Below are 22,733 nucleotides of genomic sequence, written 5' to 3'. Positions count from 1 at the left end.
CATGTTAGGGGTTGGCCGATGGTTGAGGGCGCCCCGTCACGGCGTACCTTACAGACTACTTTAGAGGCTTTAGTTTTGTTATTCCAACTTTGTTGTTTACAATGATGTCTGTTATCTGACCATAAAATCTCTACAAAAATATTCCAGACTGGGGACCTTGAAGACCATATGTTGTGAGTCTTAAGTCAGTGGAAATGAAACCTAAGAAAAAACATCTGTGAGCTCTTTATTGTTGAAAGTAAATCCCTTTTGATTTATTGAAAGTTGAAAACATGTAATATTTCACAGTGATCGAATTAACATGTCACTTATGTATAGCATTTGTGTTATGAATTCTGGAATATTGTCCTCTTTATAAAAGTTTGCAATGTCAAATGTACCTATCAGTTTTATCTAAACTACAGAAAAGGCTGGATCTCCCCAGTCTTGAATATGTGCTGGTCAGTAATGAATATTCATGAGCACCCGTACTTGTCACATTAACATTAGACTGCGTTTTGTTGTTCCCAGTATTTAGTGGGTACTGGTCAATAATGAATATTCATGAGCACCAGTGTTTGTCAGATTGGCCGATTTTTATGTTGTTAATTGTTTCATTCCTCCCCTGTCCTGGATGAGTGCTGTCATAATGAATGAGCACCGATATGTGTGTGTCAGGTTGATACATATTTAAATACGTCACTTGTTTGGTTGTCATCAGTCTTTAATTGGTGTTGGTTGATAATAAATATTTATGAGTATCCATATTCATCAGATTTATATAAGAAAAGATGTCGTGTATTTGGTTGTCTTGAGTCTGTAATGGTGAGCTGGTTGCTAATGAATATTCATGAGCACCATTTATTGTCAAGTGCTTAATATTTAAAATATGTCATTTCACACCAACATAAGTATGATTTTAATATGCAAATTATATCATAATTTGGATATTTTTTTGTTAACGTTGCGTTTGATAAATACTGATCATGACCAGCGTGAGGAGAAATTCTCAAAGTTGTCATCTAAATGTATCAGAAACGTCTATGAATAAATCAGAACAGCGTAATATATCCTGTGAATATGAACTCTGTAATATTATTCTATACATTGGTGATTGTATATCAAATGTATTAATTATTCAGTGATTCACCATATTGGTTAGCTGAAAAAAAGCCTGTTATGACAGATTCAACAAGAAAGAGCAGATCCGCAACTCGTGGTCAACAGTGCTGTTAGTTCACTAGTTTTAGATCATGGCATACTGTGCTGTTGAGGCATACATGTAGGTGCGTAATTAAGTGATTCATAATTTCAGGCCTTTCTGTCATAAATGAGATGACACTTGTGAACCTTGGTTTCTGTTTCAGTTCTGTTAGATTATTCAGTGTTAATGGATTTGTAAATCGTAAACACATGTCGTATGATAGTACATATATTAGACAATAAAATAGTTTGGAAATGAGAGAGAATATATCACATAACAAAATAAAAATAGCTAAATTAAATGATTTGGCAGAATGGAAGGCAGGTGGCAGTATATATTGTTTCCACAACCAAGGAGTACACATTGAGAAAGATCTATTACCAGAAAAAAGTAGTGTTACCAGGATGGGTATTTGGGAAAGGATGGATGGAGCATGTAGGAGTCAAGTGAACTTAACTGGGGCTATAATATCATGACTGGAAAGTGCTGTGTCCTAATAGGCCATTGCAGACTGCAAACAGGAAATTGAGAATACAGCGCCCTCGTTCATATTGGAGGTATCATCCCCACAGTACCATTTCTTAAGAGCTTTGTCCCTTGGTATTCTGTAGAAGTGTAAATTCAGGGATGTTTTTCGTATTGTTCAGACATCGAGGAAAACAGCAGTGCTCTATGATTAACTAAGTAACCTATACCATGTATACCCCCAAGGTACACATAGACAGGAAGTAGAGCACCACCATGGCAAATTTTGAAAAGGCCTATTCTACAAGTTCTGTAGAAGAATTTCCATATTCTAATATAGTTAATTTTGTTCTTTACAGAGACATATCATTACCAGTTGATATTCTACGCAAGAGAGAGTTAAAATGGTTGGAGATGCTGGATAACTGGGATCTGTGGATGAGCAAGAGATTTAAAAAGGTGAATAGGCTAACGTGTTATTCCACAATCAGAACAAAGTTTGCCAATAAACCTTACAAGTAGACAGTGCCCTCTAGTGTCTAGTGGTATTTCCAAGTAATAGTATATACTGTTCTAGTATTTCTTCACTAATAAATCACAAGTGACAGTACTTTGTGTGTGTGTTCTAGGTACCTGACAGACCATGACTACTCAAAAAAATAGGGAAAAGGTGTCCTTTATCAATATTGAACAATGTTATATTTCTCTCGTCGCCATTAAAAAAGACTTTGTGGCCTTCAAAATACACATATATTCACTCAGTATCTTGATGGTACCTTGTGACAAAGACGTGTCCCTCAACTCTAGAGTTCTTTGCTCCAACTCAAGTCAGTCACTGTACTGTAGTTTTTCAAGATGAGTGTCTGAGTAAACTGAAGACATATATATGTTTGCAACTTTGATTCAACATCAAGTGACATGAAACGGGACAATATTTTCAATCCTAACTCTATTCGTAGTTTGATTAATCATTATTTTGTGCCAAAGATAACTGCAGAATTAAAGTTCAGATTTAGTATGGGTCTTGTGGATGCCTTGCAAACAGTATAAGTTAATTGTATTCATGTACTAATACCATATGTGGATCACCAAATTCTCAGTACCTGTAATAACATTTTACCTTATGTAAGATGGTCAAAATAGAACAAGAAGGTCAACTTATTATTACATATGTACCAGAGATTACTTGTACCTGTGCACGCACATACAAGTGATATTAGCACGTCAGTGCAATTCTGAAAAAATTATTGCATACCTGTGTGTAAATGATATGCAAGTGAGGATGCAATCATTCGTTCTACTCAAAAGCGTGTGATCACATAGTGTCATTTTTACAGAAATTTGGTGTTTTGAATAAACATGTAATAATAACAGAACTCGTGTTTGCAGTGTTTTCTGCTGCACTTTCACTCGCTATGCTTGAGAAAGTACTGCTGCAAAGAACATGGCAAGCGCTCGTGCAAATACCCCGAGTACGCAATACTTGCACAAACACATCATGGGGTTTTTTCATATTCTCATGCAAGCCTACATGTATAGTAAGGTGTGTGTAGTACATGGATTGGAAGTTAAGATGTTGACCAAGAAATCAAATTGATTGTTATTTGAATGACAGGCCTAGGTGGTCAAAGTCTATAAGAATTGAATCATATATGTTGATGTTGATGTTGATATTGAGGTTTCTGATTTCTTTGTTGTGTCTAGGTAAAGCAAAGATGCCGGAAAGGTATTCCTCCAGCTTTGAGAGCTAGAGCATGGCAGTATCTGTCGGGAAGCAAGGCATTGATGGATAAAAACAAAGGAAAATTTGATGTGAGTGTAAGACTTACTTTTAACTCAGACTAGTGATAATTGTACACTTTGCTGTAATAGACAAGTTTAGGGACAATCACGCAATGTCACACAAGCTGAATAAATGAACTTTGTTCATACAGGCCAAACCCCCTCCCTCCCCCCTCCCCCTCCCCTTAAATGAACATTTACAAGTATGACATCAACAGTTTATATATGATGTAAACCATGATGAATATTGTAGCAGTCACATCACTACGATCAGTGCAATGTAAAAACATAGTAAACACATTTAAAATATTAATGAAAACCCAGTACTGTATAACACATTAGCCGTAAATTTTACAATGTAATCAACATCTCAGTAGTAAATACAGAACCTGTTATTATTGAAGGTTTGAAACTAAATTTGTATTGGTTAGAAGTACAAAAATGAAGTTCAGCAATCACATTGAAACCAGACTCCCTCCCTTTAACGAGTGAAGTTCCTTTAGAGGCTTTATTGCGTTTGTGTGCCACCGTGCGATCTTCCCTTAGTATTTACATTGTATTATAATGGTAACCTTGCCTTGGTATGAAACATGTATATCTGCAGTAATTCAAACCATAGAGTTAGCTCAGTATAAAGGTGTATGCCCTAACAGAGATCCCTAACAGATATCTATCATGGCATTATAACATTGTAGTAGTCTGTAGATTATTACTCTGTTACAGACGTACATGTACAGTTGAGGTCAGCCAGGCCAACCCCAAAGGGAATAAAAAATACAGGAGTCTGCCTTATTCTTCTTTTATATACATCTATACACAATAGTTGCTAGTTCAACAAATTTCCATGTTAAGATACAAAGACATTCGATTCATGAAATACAGTTATTTATTTAGTCTATACATTAAAAATAATTGACAAGTGGTATTATGTGGCACATATGTTGTTTTGACTGCTGCTGTATTTGTTGAATTGTCTCTAACAAAGTGCCAACATCTGTTTACAGTTAAACAAATAGGGGCTGTATTGTATGCAGTGTTTGCTGTCAAGTGTTAATATAGAAGTTTAGATAATATGTAACGAGTCTATAGTAAAGTTAACAACATATTGCCATTTGCAAATAAACTTTACATTTTAATGTAGTGGAAATTTCATTTACACTTTGCATGATTTTAGTGGTTTTAGTTTTTGTGATCCACCATGCTGTGGACTGTCCATGTCATAGTGTACAGGTCAATGAAGATGAGTGATGTTATTATTACATGACTAATGATATTATTGTTTGAAAATAAAAATGCATCCACAATTCACGTAGACCTATTAGTAGAGACTGCAATATCAAAATGATACTTATTATTAATGGTTATTTAAAACATTTGACACTGTATTCGGCAAGGACAACCTTGATATTAGAGAAAAATCGTCTAATTAATATTTTCATTATTATATTTATAGGTTTAACATTAAAATTAACGGTGTTGTTAAACGATGAACACAAGTGTGGTTGATTTTATCTGAGATTCATTTGTTAAACCTCTTTCTACCTGGGGAAGTCGGGATATTTATCACTCAAAAAAAACCACTGTAAGTTGGTAAAACAGGATTAATATGTTTAGGAAAACACAGAAAAGTCATTTCTAACAACTCTGCATTGTATAACCTCTCATAAAATGTAGTTATGAAAATTGACATATCTGGCAGAGGAGAGACCTTTCAGCTGTACATTGGGGGTGATGAGGCATCATGGGAAATCAACAAAGTAAGGAGCTTCATAGCTCCTGAACCTTTGCCCAAATAATACTGAGGCAGTTGCGTGTAAGATGTGAACGTCTTAACTTTAGTTATCCAGGATTAGTGAAAATTAGTATTTTGGGTCCCCTTAGTATCAAGAAGTGCCGCTAAGTTAAAATTGAAAATTATCACACCTTTGTTCCAAAATTACAAAACTCCATGAAATAAATTATTCATAAATTGTTCTATGTTATTATATAGAATGCACACCTTTTATAACCACATCATACTTCTTGAGAGACCCCCAGACTATCACAAAATTACAATACAGAGAATCAGTATGGCTGTTTCTCAGTTTTCAAACAAAATGACTTGATACTATCATCTCATTTCATTTTCTTGAAATTAATCACAGCATAGCGGTGAGACAGTTGAAGCAGTGATTACGTCTGTCATTTTGCCTTCAAGTACAGGACATGGAAAGTAATGTTATATGATTGTGTTTATTAACTATCTCTTTTGAAATACAGGAAATTGATGCAATGCCTGGAAATCCCCGCTGGGTTGATGAAATAGAACGAGACATACATCGTCAGTTTCCATGGCATGAAATGTTTGCCGAGAGAGGTGGTTATGGTCAACAAGATTTATACAGGGTACTTAAAGCATACAGTATACACAATCCAAGGGATGGCTACTGTCAGGCACAGGCTCCTATAGCTGCTGTATTACTTATGCATATGCCAGTTGAGGTGAGTGTATTGTACTATTTAATTTATTCACAGCAGTGTGAGTAGAAATCATATGTTGCAAGTCTGGGCATTACAAGCTACCCTGGAAATTCCGTAAAAAATGTAATTTACTACTCAGAAACTCGATTCTTATATTATCACGGATTAGGTATTAGATGTTGAAAATGCCAATAGCTTTGACAGGTAATCGTGCAATCTCATTGAGTCAAAAGGCAATCTGCTAGTTCGATTTACTTAGACAATCCTGGAAATGACTCTGTAGCTGGTTATAGAATGCTTGAAAAATGACCCTTTAAACTCAAAGAGTGAATTGAGTATGCACCTTGTGTGGGGTTGAACCATGCTATACAATGCACCAGGTACCTTCCCAATAATTAATGTACATCACTACATGCTTCTCAGAAGGAAATTTTGGTCTTCATCATATACTAGCTGTATATATGTATATTTGTCTTGATTTTGACAGTTGTTATTTGTTGAATTTATTGGAAGAAATTGGAATTGTCAACACTGCTGAAAATAATTGAAATAGAAAATAAGCTTTCAAAGAGAGAGTTTTGAGGAACAGTCAGTCATGGTATGCATCTAGAAACAGACAACTTGTATATGAATGATTGATATAGAAAGTAAGATATACAACAAATATGCCTTTTTCCTCTATCTGTAGTTAATTTCATTTTACATTTATAGTCTTACACAAAAATTAATGTTGACTTTGGCATAAGTTTTAGCCACACATTTTGTAAGCCCAAATCTACATGTATTTTACCATCAACCAAGTATTGTATCCTGCGTTCAGCTGGAGGAAGATAATATCTTGTACAATGTGTATAGCCGGAAGGGGTGAATCTCATTCAGTATATAGGATTCTGAATTAACCAAGATGTAAAAACGTAGAATATTTGCCCAGCAGTCAGAGAATCTTGTGAGAGGGATATGAATAGAACATTGCTACCTTTATCTGATTACACAGTCAGTACACACCTGGTACCTTGCAGTCAATGAAGCTGTTGTCACGTATACATTAAGAATTTTTCTTTCAAGCCATGCAGGAAGTTTTAGCCCAAAGCCTTCTTACATGGATTGCTCAGAGATGATAACATACTAAGTTGTCACCTTGAGATAGTAGGGAATCAATTAAAAAAAAAAATACAATATTCAAGGGCATTTCATAGGTCAAGGTGTATTCTTGTCAATTTTGTATCTGTATCAGTGGTTTTGATATTTAAAAATGGAATGCCACCGTAGACATTTTCGTAAACTTTTGATTCTTGAGTGTCATTTCGTAATTTACATCACATTGATTATGTATGATCACTGATAAATACCAAGTGGAAACTTGTTACTCATTCATTGTTCAATGGAAGTCCTTGCCATGGAAACACAGTCTTATTGAAGTGTGCAGACATGCATATACAATAACAGAACAAAGTTAACATAAATATTCATAACTTCTAACTATGACTGACTGTGTAAATGGGGCAGTTCACTGACCAACATGAGAAGCAACTTGTGACAAATTGCAGAAAATCGGATATGTCGCATTTCTTACAACAAAGCTGACGACATTGCAAAGCCCTGCAATTTATTGTGTTCATGGAACAATTAGTTATGTGTTTAGTGTGTTGCTCACCACATTGCCTTCTGTATCTTGACCTTAAACTTAAAAAACAACACATTTCACAGTGTCCATTGAAAATTTAATATTTTTTCAAGGTTTGTTTAAAAATTAATGAATGTGAGAAATTAAAATAAATAATGTAATTGGAGGTTGACGATGATGGAATGTAATTATATTGTATATTTAATTTTGACATAGTGAAATTCACCAATTGTACAATATTGTAGAATATTAAGTAGTGTATGCCTTGCTAATAAAAGTCTCAAACTGTTAGTGTTTACCGTGCTGAAGAAAACTCAAACACATTCTGTTTTAAAATCAAGAAACAAGCCAGTGGTCACATACAATTTTTTAGATAGAGTAAATTTAGAGTTGAAAATGGTTTTAATATAAGAGTTAACCCATTTTAGAATCTATAGTGGCTAGTGAATACTTTGCTAGCTCTATGGTAAAATAAAAAAAATTGATGAACTCTAAATTACTTATATCATTTTACATTGATTTTTTCTCTCTTTTAGAATACCTTTTGTAATATTTTGCTGTTTGTATTTTGATGTGATGTAATATTTAAGCCGTATTGTGGTCTGTTTTTGTTCTTCTGTGGCGTACATGTCAATAATAAAGTTTTAATAAAAATGATAATGATAATAATAATATCTTTTAACAAGGACTAGAAACAAGCTTTCATAGGGCAATGTTATGAAAGATTTGAATAAGTTTAATTTTCAGGTAAATATGGTTACCGATACAAGGGGTACATTCAGTTTTTGATAATAACTCATATATTACTGAAAGCTATTATTTCACACCAGAAACTGTACGTAATTAGATATATAGGTATTAAAGTGTGGTGGTGTGTACAATTTGATTTTCAATAAATGGTGATATTCAACTCTTCAGTAGGTTGATTGTACTGACTGTTAACTGCTTAGCTGTACTTCTTTGTAGGAGCAATCCATTCTTTGTCCATGAATTAAATGCTTGGACAGTTACACACAAAGGAAGTCTATAGGTACTTGGAAGGGAACTACAAGTAGTACTTTTACATAGTGAGGAAGTCAGGTGTACAGGGCAATTGACTGAGCAGTATTTTTATTTAGAAAGGAAGTCAGTAGTTTGTGAGATACTGCTTTCATCTATCTATTAATCTATATATCTGAATTATTAAATGAAATGTTTGTAAGAATGTCAAAGGAAAGAGTCTTACTATTAATTCAATTTATTCAAGGAATAGCATAGGGGATGTCATAATGTTTGAAATGAGCACAGGAATACAGCTGAGTATACTGTTACTAGGGGTTACTGTTGCTAGGGGTTACCAGTGTGTCTCTTCATTGGATCTAGGACACTGCATGATATGTATTGTGTATCTATTTACATGACATTTAGCATTAGTAGTCATGCACAGCATACGTATGGATATCAAATACTGATGATCCATTTCATTAAGAGTAATTTTAGAATGTTGATGAATTTAGAAAGAATATGGTTGCTTTTGTCACATACATGTATTTGCTTTTATCTGTCACTAGTACTAGATAAAGTAGGCATGAAAATTTATAATATTGTTTAAAAATAATTGAGAAATTAATTAAAAAGCTGCTATGTATTAAAATATTTGTAGAATATTTGGGATGGGATGACAAGGTAGTAGAACTCTGATAAAATTTAGTAATGTTTATGAATGTGCCTTTTAGATAAGTCAGCAAAGGAAGTGACAATTTGTGAAGTGCATTGGCATACAGACAGGAAAGAGATAATAATAGTTACTATGCAAACAAGAAGGAGTTATCAAATTAGTTGCCATGAATACACAATATTATGGCTGTTATATTCAATGTTTATACTAGGTATTAATTCCCTGTTAAATAAACATGGTTTTTTTATGAAATTGGAAATTGAGCTATTAAAAGACAAACATAGATACATTTCAGTATGTCAATTTTAATTTGAAAAAATTGATGCATTATTAAAAGTAAAAACCATGTCACAGCATTATACTTGTTTTTCATACATTTTTAATGTGATAATTAAAAAAATATGCCCACTATGCCATGAACCATATCACACACAAAAAATAATTATTACAGACATTGTATAAATTCAAATTTGAAAAAAACTGATGACATTGGAATATACCACGAACCATTTCACTAAAAAATACCTGCATTGAATACATTGCAGTGTATCAATTCAAATTGCAAAGAAAAAAAATTATGCCGAATATGACGAACTAGTATATTTACTTTACTTGGGTTTACTTAGGTATTTTCTGAATGCAGGCTTTTCAGCCTATATGTTCAGATCCATCTGGTCTGGAATTCTGTTCTGCTTGTATTTAGCCCTGTAATTATACTTGGTATCTAGGTTTTTCCATTGATTGTCTATGACTCTGAGTTAATAGTTGGTGCCTCGGGCCTTGAGACTTGGCTATCTAGTTTGACTATATACTAAACCAATATGGAGCCATAGAGCCAAATCTCTGGGCTATAAACATTCAACTGTTTCACAGAAAGTATTTGTTTTAGATATATTTCAGTTGCATGGTTGTATTGAAGTAGAATGGTCCAGTGAATGTATTGTGTTTAATGTGATTGTCTGAGTCAATTCATTAGAATTTACAGTAGGTCAATAGTAACATAGTCCTGTCAATACAATTTATACTTATATAATCAAAATAGTGGAATTTGTTGAACTGCTAATTACTCATCAAATTTGATGTATATGTAACTGTATGTAACATTGTGAATACACATCAATCTCAAACCTTGGCATACAATGTTATGTTGGTATATCGTGTTCATGTACAAGAAGATATTTCAAATAGTCACTACATATTTTTGGTTTTTGTTTTCTAGTTGAAAATATGATCATGTTATTGAAAATGTCCAGATTTACATTATCTGAATCCATCTTCATTTCACTATTTATCTTACATTGTAATTAAGGGCATCAGATTGTATGAACTGGTATCTTTATATAATGCTGTGTGTGGTCTTCCAAGGCGTACAAGGGTTTAAAAGAAACATAGAAGCATATAGTCATGTACTTGATCTTAATACAGAATATCATTTCAGTAACATATAATTAGTGGTCGAGATTATACAAAATGTGAGTAATACACAAAACAAAATCCTAATTCTTTATATAATTCTGTTTGTGGTTTTCCATGGCATACAAGGCAAGGGTTTAAAAGAAACATAAAGCATTTAATCATATACTTGATCTTACAGAATGTCATTTCAGTAACATGATTAGTGTTCGAGATTATACAAAAATGTGAGTAATACATATAACGAAATCATAATTTATGCAGTTTTAAGGAAGCAATTATTGTATCGGCCCTACGCATAAATAACAAAGTGTTTTCCATCAACCTTGATAATTACAACTAAAACTTCAAATGTCAGTTAGAGTTAGCATTAAAATTCAAATCTAGACAGACATTTTGTCTCACATTTGAGCATGTACAGACGGGTTTGTGTAGATGATGCCTTACTATTGCTATTTGTAACTTTTATAATAGTGCAGGCAACTATATACAGTATTTTGTAAAGATGATAGCATGTTACAGTCAAGATGTTTTGTAGACAGCAATATCAGCTTACAAGTTGTGGAAAAATGGTGTTTTGATGGTGTTGAGACAGGCCTCTTTAAATAAAATATGTTCACACCATCATTTCAAAGATCTTTACATAGAACTATGTGTATATGCATTAATTTTCAATGTGTATGCACTATTAAACAGGGGGTCTATGCGTATGCAATGCACACTGGGAAAAATGTAATGAAAACAGTAACGTAATAGGTTGTACATAGGTTGTTTATAAATAAAGTGATTCTATACTATTTTTGAGGTGCTACACCTGTGCAGTATTCCTTTAGATAAATCTTCAATTGTGGCCGTTTGATTGAGGTTCTAATAGGGATATAGCTAATTTTAAACGTAGCAGGTAAAATTGGAAAAGTAAGCGATATATATAACCCATGGGGAGACCCGTATGTATGCTCAACAATGGATTCATAGTGGTTGAAACAACAATGTTAAAACTCAAATTTCTGAAAAAGTAGCTGGCAAAAAAATTGTGGAGCAGGCAGTTGCTTTTGCTGGTTACCAACCCTTATCTACATCCCTGTATTAAGTCAGTACAATACTGAGGTAAATGTCTTCCATTGTTGCTATTTGATTTTACTCATAATCCATACCATTACCATGGCAACTGAAACATATGCATTAACTAAATACAATATTGTTATATTTTCACAGCAAGCATTTTGGATGATGGTATCTATCTGTGACAAATACTTGGTGGGATATTTCAGTCCTGGCCTAGAAGCCATCCAAGTAGATGGTGACGTCTTGTTTGGATTGTTAAGAAAAGTCCTTCCATATACCTACAAACATTTGGTAAGTTCATTATTTCTAAATTTTCTTGGATTGACATAAATCCATGGAATACATTGTCTCAAATCTAAACACAATACTTAATGTTTCTAATGTATAGGCTCTAATGTATACACTGTCCAATGCACTATATTTTATCACAATAAATCTGTATCAGTGTCCACTTGAAGGTGATACAAATCAAGTTTATGCTAGGGAGTCTTAACTCTTCGCATCCCTAACCTAACCATTTAGATTTCACCACAATCCCAACCCTATCTCCCTAGCTTGAATACAAATGTGTTTGTTATACAGGCTGTCCACTATTCTATATTCTTGGTTCACTTCCTGGTCTGTCAGTTGTTTGTAAATCGATGTACTGAAATGTCATATTTATTGAAGAAAGCTTAGTTTACTGATTTTAATATTCCGTTGTAAGAAAAATTGTCGTTCAAGTGCTTGAATTTATGAGTAAAGTGACATGACATATATGACTGAATTATGAGTCACACCTCGATGACAAACATCACAGTGGATATTTTCAAAACTTGCCATAGGTGGCGCTCTAACCATAAAATACTGTAGCTGCCAACACTTTGAGTTCCACCATGGTAACAGCAGTATGCGTCTTTTCACGATATTTCATAGACTCCCTACATTTCTTGGGATTTGGGAAATTAAATATTTAGGTGGTAAATTGATAGAAAATAGAGAAGGCAGTATATGTATTCAATTTCAAGAAAAAAGAGAAAACATTGAAATATTTGACTAAGTTTAAACTTAAAATTGTTTTATTTATTTCAGAAAAAGTGGAAAGTAGACCCTATGTTATATACCACTGAATGGTTTATGTGTGTTTATGTAAGAACATTACCGTGGGGATCTGTACTTCGAGTTATGGACATGTTTCTATGTGAAGGTAGGTTTATGTGTGTTTATGTATGAACGCTACTCAGGGGATCTGTACTTCGAGTTATGGACATGTTTCTATGTGAAGGTAGGTTTATGTGTGTTTATGTATGAACGCTACTCAGGGGATCTGTACTTCGAGTTATGGACATGTTTCTATGTGAAGGTAGGTTTATGTGTGTTTATGTATGAACGCTACTCAGGGGATCTGTACTTCGAGTTATGGACATGTTTCTATGTGAAGGTAGGTTTATGTGTGTTTATGTATGAACGCTACTCAGGGGATCTGTACTTCGAGTTATGGACATGTTTCTATGTGAAGGTAGGTTTATGTGTGTTTATGTATGAACGCTACTCAGGGGATCTGTACTTCGAGTTATGGACATGTTTCTATGTGAAGGTAGGTTTCTCCTCATGATACAAGTTAGAAAGTGTTATTCATGGGATATTGGTTTTAACATAATTAGTACATATACCAAACTGTCTATAGATGCTCAGGGATGTAGATAAAGTCTGGTAGCTGACAAAAACAATTTCTAGCCAGCAACTATTTCAGGAATTTGTGTTTAAATACAATATAGCCATTATTTGACAGATTCATGGGTTTTCCTTGTAGGCACTACTGTACCACGTACTATTTCAACTTAACTTTCTACTTTTAAAATTAAAGTTAGGTACATCCCTGGATGCAGAGTTGAAATTCTGCAAACAGAGAATCCCTGTTTGTCACTGGCATGTCTTTCCTGTATATGAATGTCAACTATTGGCAATGTGCTCTCTATGCTAGTGTACCTCACCATCAACACGCGATGGTTTCTCTAGTCTGATTAAAATCAGATCAAGAAGGGTAGATTCGCTTTATTTACCATAATTTATGTCTACTGTACTTGTCTGTTCTCTTATGTTTATACCTCAGATGACCACCTTCTAAGGAACTTCCCCTTGATCAGATTTTAATCAGATTGAGTAATTTCTAGTGATGAATCAAGTTTTAGTGTTCATCTATCCCTTACTATGTGGTGACTTGCAAGACATCACTTTCTATTTTTCATTTTGACTAACAATAACAATGATGTCTGTCATATGAGGATACACTGGCTATTGTAATAATATATATTGGCTTGCTCATTCAAAAAAGTTTGCATCACAAATTCTACAAGTGATAATGCAAATTTCATGTAAATGACAAGGAATATTATTGACTTTTCTTTTGTTGTGTTGTAGGTGTGAAAGTACTGTTCCGGATAGCATTAGTTTTCTTTAGATATACGCTAGGTAGAGCTGACCAGCTGGGTAGATGTCAGGGTCTGTATGAAACCATGGACAGACTACGAAATATATCAGACAGAGTAATGGAAGAGGAGTTCCTTGTCAGAGAGGTAAGACTACTGAAAACTAATTTAGCATTTATAACGAAGCACAAGCAGCCATAGTGGCCTTGTAATACTGTAATTGTAGAGGGGGGGGGGGATTTAACCCATAAGCCAGCATGCTACAAAAGTCAAAAACTGGGGGTGGGGGGGGGGGGGAGGGTACTTGGCTGGGCTGGGTAATAGGTTCAGGTTATACCCTGGGAGATTTAACTCATAAACCATAATGCTACAAAAGTAAAAAAAAAACTGGGGTCAAATGTCTAGATAAATTTGAAAATCGGTAACTTAGAAAGTATGTTGTGGAAAAAGTAAACTCTACATAATTGATGAAAAAAATAAAGAAATAGAAATAAAGTACTCCTGAACCGTTCCTTTAAAATGATAATAGTTGAAAGAAAGTTTTTGTATTCTGTGAGAATGAATGTTCATGGACTCTGGCTTCATAAAGAGTAATGAAATTTCTACTCACAGAGTCAAAATATTATTCATCAATATTATCCAATGTGTATTCATCAAAGGAATCCCACCCTAAACCAGGATGCAGGCATGGAGATCCCAGCTGTTTCTCGCAAGCTCATTTCAAGTATCTCTTCTGAGATACATGACAAATAGCCCATTGACATTGTATTAAACCCTGATGATGCTGATGAGATGTTGGCGAAAATTTGGAATTCGCTTCCAAGAAATATTTTGACTGTGAGTAGAAATTTAATTACTAAGTTTTTATATACCGTTATGTGATAACGATAGTATTCTTTTTCAGAGTTTAAAACTAAGGATTGCTGAAAAGGAAATGGAGCGAGAACATGCCATACAGTTAGCTAGACGAAGAGCCAAGAGAAGTAAATCTGAAGACAATTCTCCATCCTCCATGGACAGTCCAGAGAGTACATCCTCCTTAGCAGACTCAAGGCAAAGATTTCGTAATAGGAGTCGAGAATTTCTTGGGGAAAATAGAAGTTTTGACTTGTTGGTAGAAAATAAAAGTCAAGAAGTCCTTGCATCAAATGATGTCACCATGCCAGATGTCAGCTAATAATCAGAGAATCATCAAATTTTGATCTTTGAGTCCTGCCGAATAATTATATTATTGTTTTGTTTTTGTCTGATGACCTTTGACCTGCAGAAAGGCAGTCCACATCATACAAAATAGTAAGATGTGTATTTATTTCATGACTAGACTACAGTAATGAAGCTGATGACTTTAGCCAAGGTGTGGTGTCACATACCTTCCTCTGATACTAGACTTCATTAATGAAGCTCACTATAGTCAAGGTGTGGTGTCACATACCCTCCTCCGATACATTTTGGACATAGCAAACACTTTGAGTGGGACTCCGGTCAAGTCATTCTGTAATCTCTGCAAACCAAAGATTCTCTACTCTGTATATTGTCTAATAACATTGTGGATAAAACATGTATTTGTCCAAATGTGGTTGGGAATCAGAACTCAGAATCAGTCATGAGATCATATGTGGCAAACACAGAATCAAGCATTGTGTTGCAGGTTCCAAGATGACCATATTACAGCTGAATCCAAGATTGTATGACTTAATTCATGGAATGAAATCTAAGATGGCCATGTCAGAATTCAAGACAAAAAAGGTAGTTGTCACTGAATCCAAGATGGCCGACATAGAATCCAAGATGGCCACTAAAATCCCAGAGAGCTGTCACAGATCCAAAATGGCTGTCACAGAATTCAAGATGGCTGACACAATCCAATATGGCCATTGCAGAATTCAAGATGGCCAACACAGATGCCAAGATGGTTGTGATAGGGGATAGTGAATCTCAGTTATTCCCATTTTATTGTTCAAGTGTGTGTAGGTCAAACTGTAAGTTAATGTATGATTTATAGGATGTCGGAGAACAATTTTGTCAGTTGCCAATTGTACATTAAGAATAATGGTGAAGTCAGTAATTTCTAATGAATCAGCTCATTTGATACTTTCCTAGGCTTACCATCAAGTCGATGTTTAGCACATAGATAAAAATACTTTCACAACGTTCTTTTTTTTTTGGAAAAAGAAAATTGTAATTATGTAGACTTGTGTCATCAAAAGTGAATTCCAATAGTGCAGTGGCATTAACTGTTTCATTTATACAATGATGCATCATAGTATAGTATCTGTGCTTTCCTTTGTATATATATTCCTACAGTATGATATTGGTGTGAATGTGTGAATATCAATTTGCACCACAAGTGGTAGCCGTTCATATGTTTCACAGACATTTTATGTACGTGGCATCTTTTAAAGTATTAGACTGAGAGAAGTACATGTATTTAAGTATTTAAATTATTGGTACCCATGTAATTAGAGTAATTCTGTGATGTAACTACCAGGCCTGCGGGCTTATGGTAAATTTATCGTGGGAGAATCTGCATGATATGTGAAATTCTCATTGATCAAAGTCTGGAGTGCTTTTTAGTGATTTCTTTTATTCATTGGAATGTAGAGGGAGCTGTGTAGATTACAAGAAGCTAATAGGAATGACCCACATTCTGGTTGGTAGTACCATCGGTTTGTGCTTGCCATGTTGAATATCTATGATACAAAGTGAGATTGAGATTTCTAGTTGTGTGATGAGTGCTTGTTGGTTAACAGCAACCTTACATGTACCACTAATATAATTTCACCACACTGAAAAAAACAGATGCTTGATATCTGTCTTACCCCATTTACTTGTTTATGTTTAGTTAACTTAAGTCATTATATCCATGTGAAAAAAGGCACTTTAGTTTTACAGACACATTACCGATGAAAATAGTGCCACCAGATGTTAAGACCAGAATAATTTTGAGATGACAAGATACGAGGTCAAGTTTAGAAATCGCAAAATTCAACAATACATGTACTTATCACCTCAGCAGTAAGGTCACAAAAACATACACATATTTGTTATTGTTTTCTGTGGGTAAATTTACAGAAAGACAAGATGTCACCCCCTCATATTTCATCATAGCATGTTGGTTTTCTCATGTATGTCTTACATACAACTAATATTCTTATGCTCTACCCTATCGTGATATGATATGAAATGCATTGCACATATTTACTTACGACACACCAGTATTGCATAATAGTGTTTGATTGCAACCAATGATAGAACATTTATTTTTTTGTAGCACTCACTTGTGATTACCTCAAAAAACATATTCATGCTTGGATAAGCATGGTACAGAAATAATTTAGTGGTTTTTAAATTTAAATAATTTTAAAAAAATTAGGAGACAACCTATAGACAGTGAATGATGTGATGTCTGCTGGTTATGTCAATTAAGATGTAAATTATGTGTAAAATTAATATGAACATAAATTATGAATATTCATCATCTGTGATGCTAAATTAAGGTATTGTGATACTTGGGAGCTGAAATCAAATGAGGTTTAATATAGATTATACCATGCACAAGCCATAAATCCGGGATTTATACAACATGTCTATGTCACGACAACATGTGTCTACATCACTGGTTCTGCTGTGTTCTAAAAATTACCCTCACTCTTCCAATTCTCTTTGATGTTATTACTGGTGTTGGTATAATTATGTTATTCTCCAATATTTTCCTTCATTCAGCTGGAAAATACTCGTTACCTAAGGGTTGTCATTACTCATCTAGTGACTCGTAGTGATAAAAGCCCCTTAGATAACTTGTTTTTCCCTGGCTGAATGAATGAATGAAGAAAAATATTTGGAAATAACATCTAATTGCGCCTCGGAAAGTAAAAGTCTGGTTACCTTGTTGGTACACACTAACTTTCACCTCTGTAAAATATTTTATACCTGGAAGGTGTGTTAAGGAAATATATATAGATGGTTGTTATACCCTAGAGTCATACCATATGCTGAATATGTGATACCCACTGGTATACCCAAACATATACTCCATATTGACTATTTAATACCTGCTGGGTATACGCAAACACTCGCCCCATCCTAAATACTATGTGATACCCATTGGGTATAACCCCCCCCCCCCCCCCCCCCCCCCCCCCCAGTCGTCCCATCACTTTCATGCCTTAAATATTGTGTAAGTTACTTCATGGCTTGAAAGCTGAGTGCATTTTGAATCTATGATATCAAGTTGATAATCATAAGTTTAATATATTTGAAATTTGAAGGTGGACCCCCAAAAGCAAAACATTAAGATTTGAAGTTTGGCAGAAAGAAAGACAAAGTATTACTTAAAATGGCACTTATGATGACTGAGTAAATGCGAAATTATTCAAAATATGATTTTTAGTCTGTGTGTGCAGGGTCTATGGTATGTGACAGCAAATGTTGTGAACTATGACAAAAATTCCAGTGAGCACTTAAAATCTATCATTATCAACACAACAAAAAAATTATTCACAGTTTCTTTCAATTTTCTGGAACCCCTTTATTTTGTCTTGAAAAGTTAAGACCTGTTTAAACTATTTATCAAGTCAGTCCTGTCTGTATGTGTGGGTTGTACAAAGAAACATGATTGAATGGAAAAAAAATCACTTTTGTGTAATGTGTGATCTGTGATATTAGAAATTGTTTCTTAATTTGAAATTTAGTGATCAGGTGATATTAACCTACCTCCTGGGCAAGAAGTACTTGTTGTCATTGCATTAATCCAAAAAAAATACCTCTATTTAACAAGAAGTGGTTACAAAACAGGGCTGCGTTATTGCTGATGGGTATTAATTGAAATTGAGACCTGTTTAAAATAACAGCTTGGATTTCAATATCAAATCTTATTGCTTAAGGGTATTAATTGAAATTGCATTGGGTGCAGAGTAGCAGCATGAACCTCAAGACTCACAGCGATACAATGGGGAGAATAGTTTGGTTATCTAACTGAAAACATGTATTGTTCATTCTACCAAAACTTTTATTTACACAAATATCTTCTGTGTATGATTTAATCAGGTGAACTACCGTGCCATTGGCACTTGGTTTTCGTTTGTGTTTACTGACTTGTGACAATTCTGTTATCATTTTGCTGGCAAAATGTTTCACTGAACATATAACTGTATTCTTTAATACTAATTAACATCAAATGCGTTGTTACTAAAAAAAAAGTTGTGGCAAGCCTTGTATTACAGTCTTTATATCTAAAGTGTAGAACCTCAAATGTTGTATATTAGAATTACAATTCGCAAAAAAACAGAGGTTGCAGATGTGACCTCATCAGAAAGATGCATAGTATGCATTTATAAAAAGATCATTTTTTTAGGGAGCATGCATGCATATGCTATTCCAGGAGACAGCGTTGTCTTGTTAACCATATATCGTATGTTATAAGTGTATATGGAAAATGTCATACAGTAAAACACCATAAACGTTACAAGGAAATTGATGTTGGTAGAATATGTAAATGAAATTGATATACAAGATTGTTATAATTTAATGAGGCGGACATGCCTGTGCTATAGTATTAGAAATCAAAGACCTAGTATTGAATTCTCGTATTATGGAATGCTTTCAGTTAAAGAACTAAGAAGGATTTTTAAAAAAAGCACTTTTTAAGCATTCTGATGTTGATTCTTGGTACCTATAATAGTATTTTACTTCATCCGAGAGGGTCAAAATAGAACAAGAAGGTCAACTTATTCTAATGTGTGCCTGTAGTAATGCATGTGTAGCGCCGAGTAGAAGTTATAATGTCATGGAAGAAATCAAATAATAGATACGTTTATGACAGACCTAGGTGGTAGAATTATACTGTGGGTACCAAGAGTTAATAATGATTATACATATTAGAGAGATGTTAGTATATACAAACAAAAAACACACAGATGTTTCATTCTCTCTTCATGGGTATATGGTTAGCCTCAGTGAGTGAAAAAGACCTAATCCAGGTTATATCATCTATAACACATTGTTGTGATAGGATAGATGTACAGTCTAGTTGGTTACAGAATGCTTTCCATTTGAGCATATGTATTTGTATGGCACATACTAAACACATTAGTTGTGCAAAGCATTCAACAAAATCATTGTATTCATACCATTTTGATGATTACACTACCCAATTATTACTGTTATGAATGGTCTACAAATATACGTATATAATAATTTCAACATTTACCTGCAGAAATTTTGTCTTAAATACAATTCTTTTAAAGATTTTGTCTTCACTGTTGCTTACTTGTCAACTGTTATTCCCCCCACCTAAATAGACATGGTTAATTAATGAGCTCATGGAGGCGTGTGAGAAAAGTTTGATATTTACTTGGAAATCAAACGTAGCAGTTAATATTGGTGATAAAATAAATCAGACTGCCCATATTCAGTAGAGAGTTGATGTTTAGATTTTCTGGTAACAGTTTCCAAAAATTAATATCAAAGACAATGTTGGGATCAGGGATTAGGATTAAGAAGAAGTACTACAATTTGAATCAACATATCTTGCCAAAACAAGAGATTAAAAGATTATTAGTCATCAGCGATGTACTTGTAACGTCAGAGTTAAGTACATTAACATGTTTATGCTTGTGAAAATATTATGCATGTTTTTTATTATCGACTGTGATTGCCTGTTTTTGTTGATGTAAATGTTGCTTTTATCGATGTTGATCAAATACTGATTATTCTACACTTTAGATTGTTTGCTGAAAATTGTTGCTATTAGCACTGAGATTTTTTGTCATTTTTAGAAAAGATTGACAGCCCTATTATGTAGAAAGATGCTGTTTTTATTCCACAAGATAAACTAGATTTATTTCAACAAGAGGTTTCTTTGTTTTTGTCCCACCTCTCTGTTCCTTACAAGATGCTGTAAACGTGTTTTACTAAGAGATACGATAGTTGCTACACGAAAGAAATATACAAAAGGACATTGAATAGATGCAGAAATTGTAAAGATATTAAGATTTAAACATGTCTTTGTTACCATGGTTATGAGCACACATTTCTTACCATGGTTATGAGCACACATATCTCTACAAAAAGCACTTTCTGTTTGCCAAAATTATGAACATTTTTTTGTACCACCCTTAATGTATATTATTGATAACCATGAGAAAATCAGAATAAGTTTATGAATATTTTATAATGTGCAATATTGTGTACATTTCTCATATACAATTCTATGTGTTGATTTTTTTGCCTTTATAAGTATATTTAACAGGTGTGGGTATCATACACCTAACAAGTTGATATACTTCTTCTTTTTGTCCTTCATTTTGTTACAAGAAATAAACAGTATATACAGTGTAAGTGTCCACACATCAGCTTTGTTGCTTCCTTATAAAAAATACCCTTGTATGTATGTATGTATGTATGTATGTATGTATGTATGTATGTATGTATGTATGTATGTATGTATGTATGTATGTATGTGTGTGTGTGTGTGTGTGTGTGTGTGTATGTGTGCGTGCGTGTGTGCGTGCGTGCTTGTGTGCGTGTATGTATGTATGTATGTATGTATGTATGAATGTATGTATGTGTGTATGTGTGTATCTGTATGTATGTATGTGTGTATGTGTGTGTATGTATGTATCTGTGTATGTATGTGTGTATGTATGTATGTATGTATGTATGTATGTATGTATGTATGTATGTATGTATGTACGTAATCACGTACGCATGTATGTATGTATGTATGTATGTATGTATATGTGTGTGTGTGTGTGTATGTCTGTATCTGTGTATGTATATTTATGTGTGTCTGTGCATGTTATTTTGGATTGTGTGCGAGTGATTTAATATAGTCGACTTGATGATCTTTTTGTGATCATGGACCAATATGTCACAAATACATTACATCGAATAGTAAACATGCTGTGGATTGCTGTGTCCCTAATTGCCATGTTACCTCTTCCAAGAGCAAAAATTTACATATTATTGGCTTCCATAACGAGCTCAAATATTGACGAACTTTAAACTTCTAGTTTGGATTGAAGACTGTTTTGCATGTGCCACCAGGAGCACTAGTATATCGGTGACACAGAAAGGTCGTGTAATTGTGTCATCTCAAAATTCATAGATGTATATTGAATTTTCCAACGTTTTGGCAGAAAGATGAATAAATACAAGTCTGAGATATTGTTTCATGAAACAATGGGTGTAGTAAGTTTTATTTTATTAACACAAACATTTATCTGGCAAATGATATGTTAATTGGACTGATTAATATGTATCCTTTTCCATTGAAAAGTGTCTAAATCACGTGATCCAAATATATCGTGTATACAGACAGTCGGACACATACATACACTAACATTACCATAATTACTTTTTCCTACAAGAAGTTAAGAGTGTGATCTTTTTGTATGAAAAAACAACACTCCAGAAAATAAATGTATTTTCATAAAATTTACGTTCTAGTTATGATTTCACGTCACCTAATTTTCGACTCTTTCGCCAAACACCAATTCAAACTCTTTCGCTTTCACCAATACTGTTATTTCAGTGACATTATTGCAATGGCACACTGTTGCCCCATGGGACTTGATATGGGTTAGGTGAACATTGAATATTCATAAGCCCTAAGTGCTTATTTCCTTCAGATAAATAGTCATGAATATTCATTGTTCATCTAATCCACATTCATGT

The 22,733-nt window shown here is 33.9% G+C and overlaps 1 protein-coding gene across 1 annotated transcript in view; it reads left to right on the top strand.

Moving 5' to 3' along the window:
* Positions 1 to 17,184, top strand: part of LOC144448987 (TBC1 domain family member 10B-like) — a 37,950-nt gene extending 20,766 nt beyond the window's left edge. Inside the window, exons 2-8 of the mRNA XM_078139381.1 lie at positions 2,008 to 2,107; positions 3,353 to 3,460; positions 5,690 to 5,911; positions 11,800 to 11,940; positions 12,721 to 12,835; positions 14,050 to 14,204; positions 14,962 to 17,184. Coding sequence (XP_077995507.1) covers positions 2,008 to 2,107; positions 3,353 to 3,460; positions 5,690 to 5,911; positions 11,800 to 11,940; positions 12,721 to 12,835; positions 14,050 to 14,204; positions 14,962 to 15,234 — 1,114 coding nt within the window. The 3' untranslated portion in view covers positions 15,235 to 17,184. The remainder of the gene's footprint in view (positions 1 to 2,007; positions 2,108 to 3,352; positions 3,461 to 5,689; positions 5,912 to 11,799; positions 11,941 to 12,720; positions 12,836 to 14,049; positions 14,205 to 14,961) is intronic.
* The last annotated feature ends 5,549 nt before the right edge of the window (positions 17,185 to 22,733 follow it).

Source organism: Glandiceps talaboti, chromosome 18 (genome assembly GCF_964340395.1).
Source record: "Glandiceps talaboti chromosome 18, keGlaTala1.1, whole genome shotgun sequence".
Classification (NCBI taxonomy): Eukaryota; Metazoa; Hemichordata; class Enteropneusta; family Spengelidae; genus Glandiceps; species Glandiceps talaboti.
This window is presented reverse-complemented; position numbering and strand designations above follow the sequence as displayed.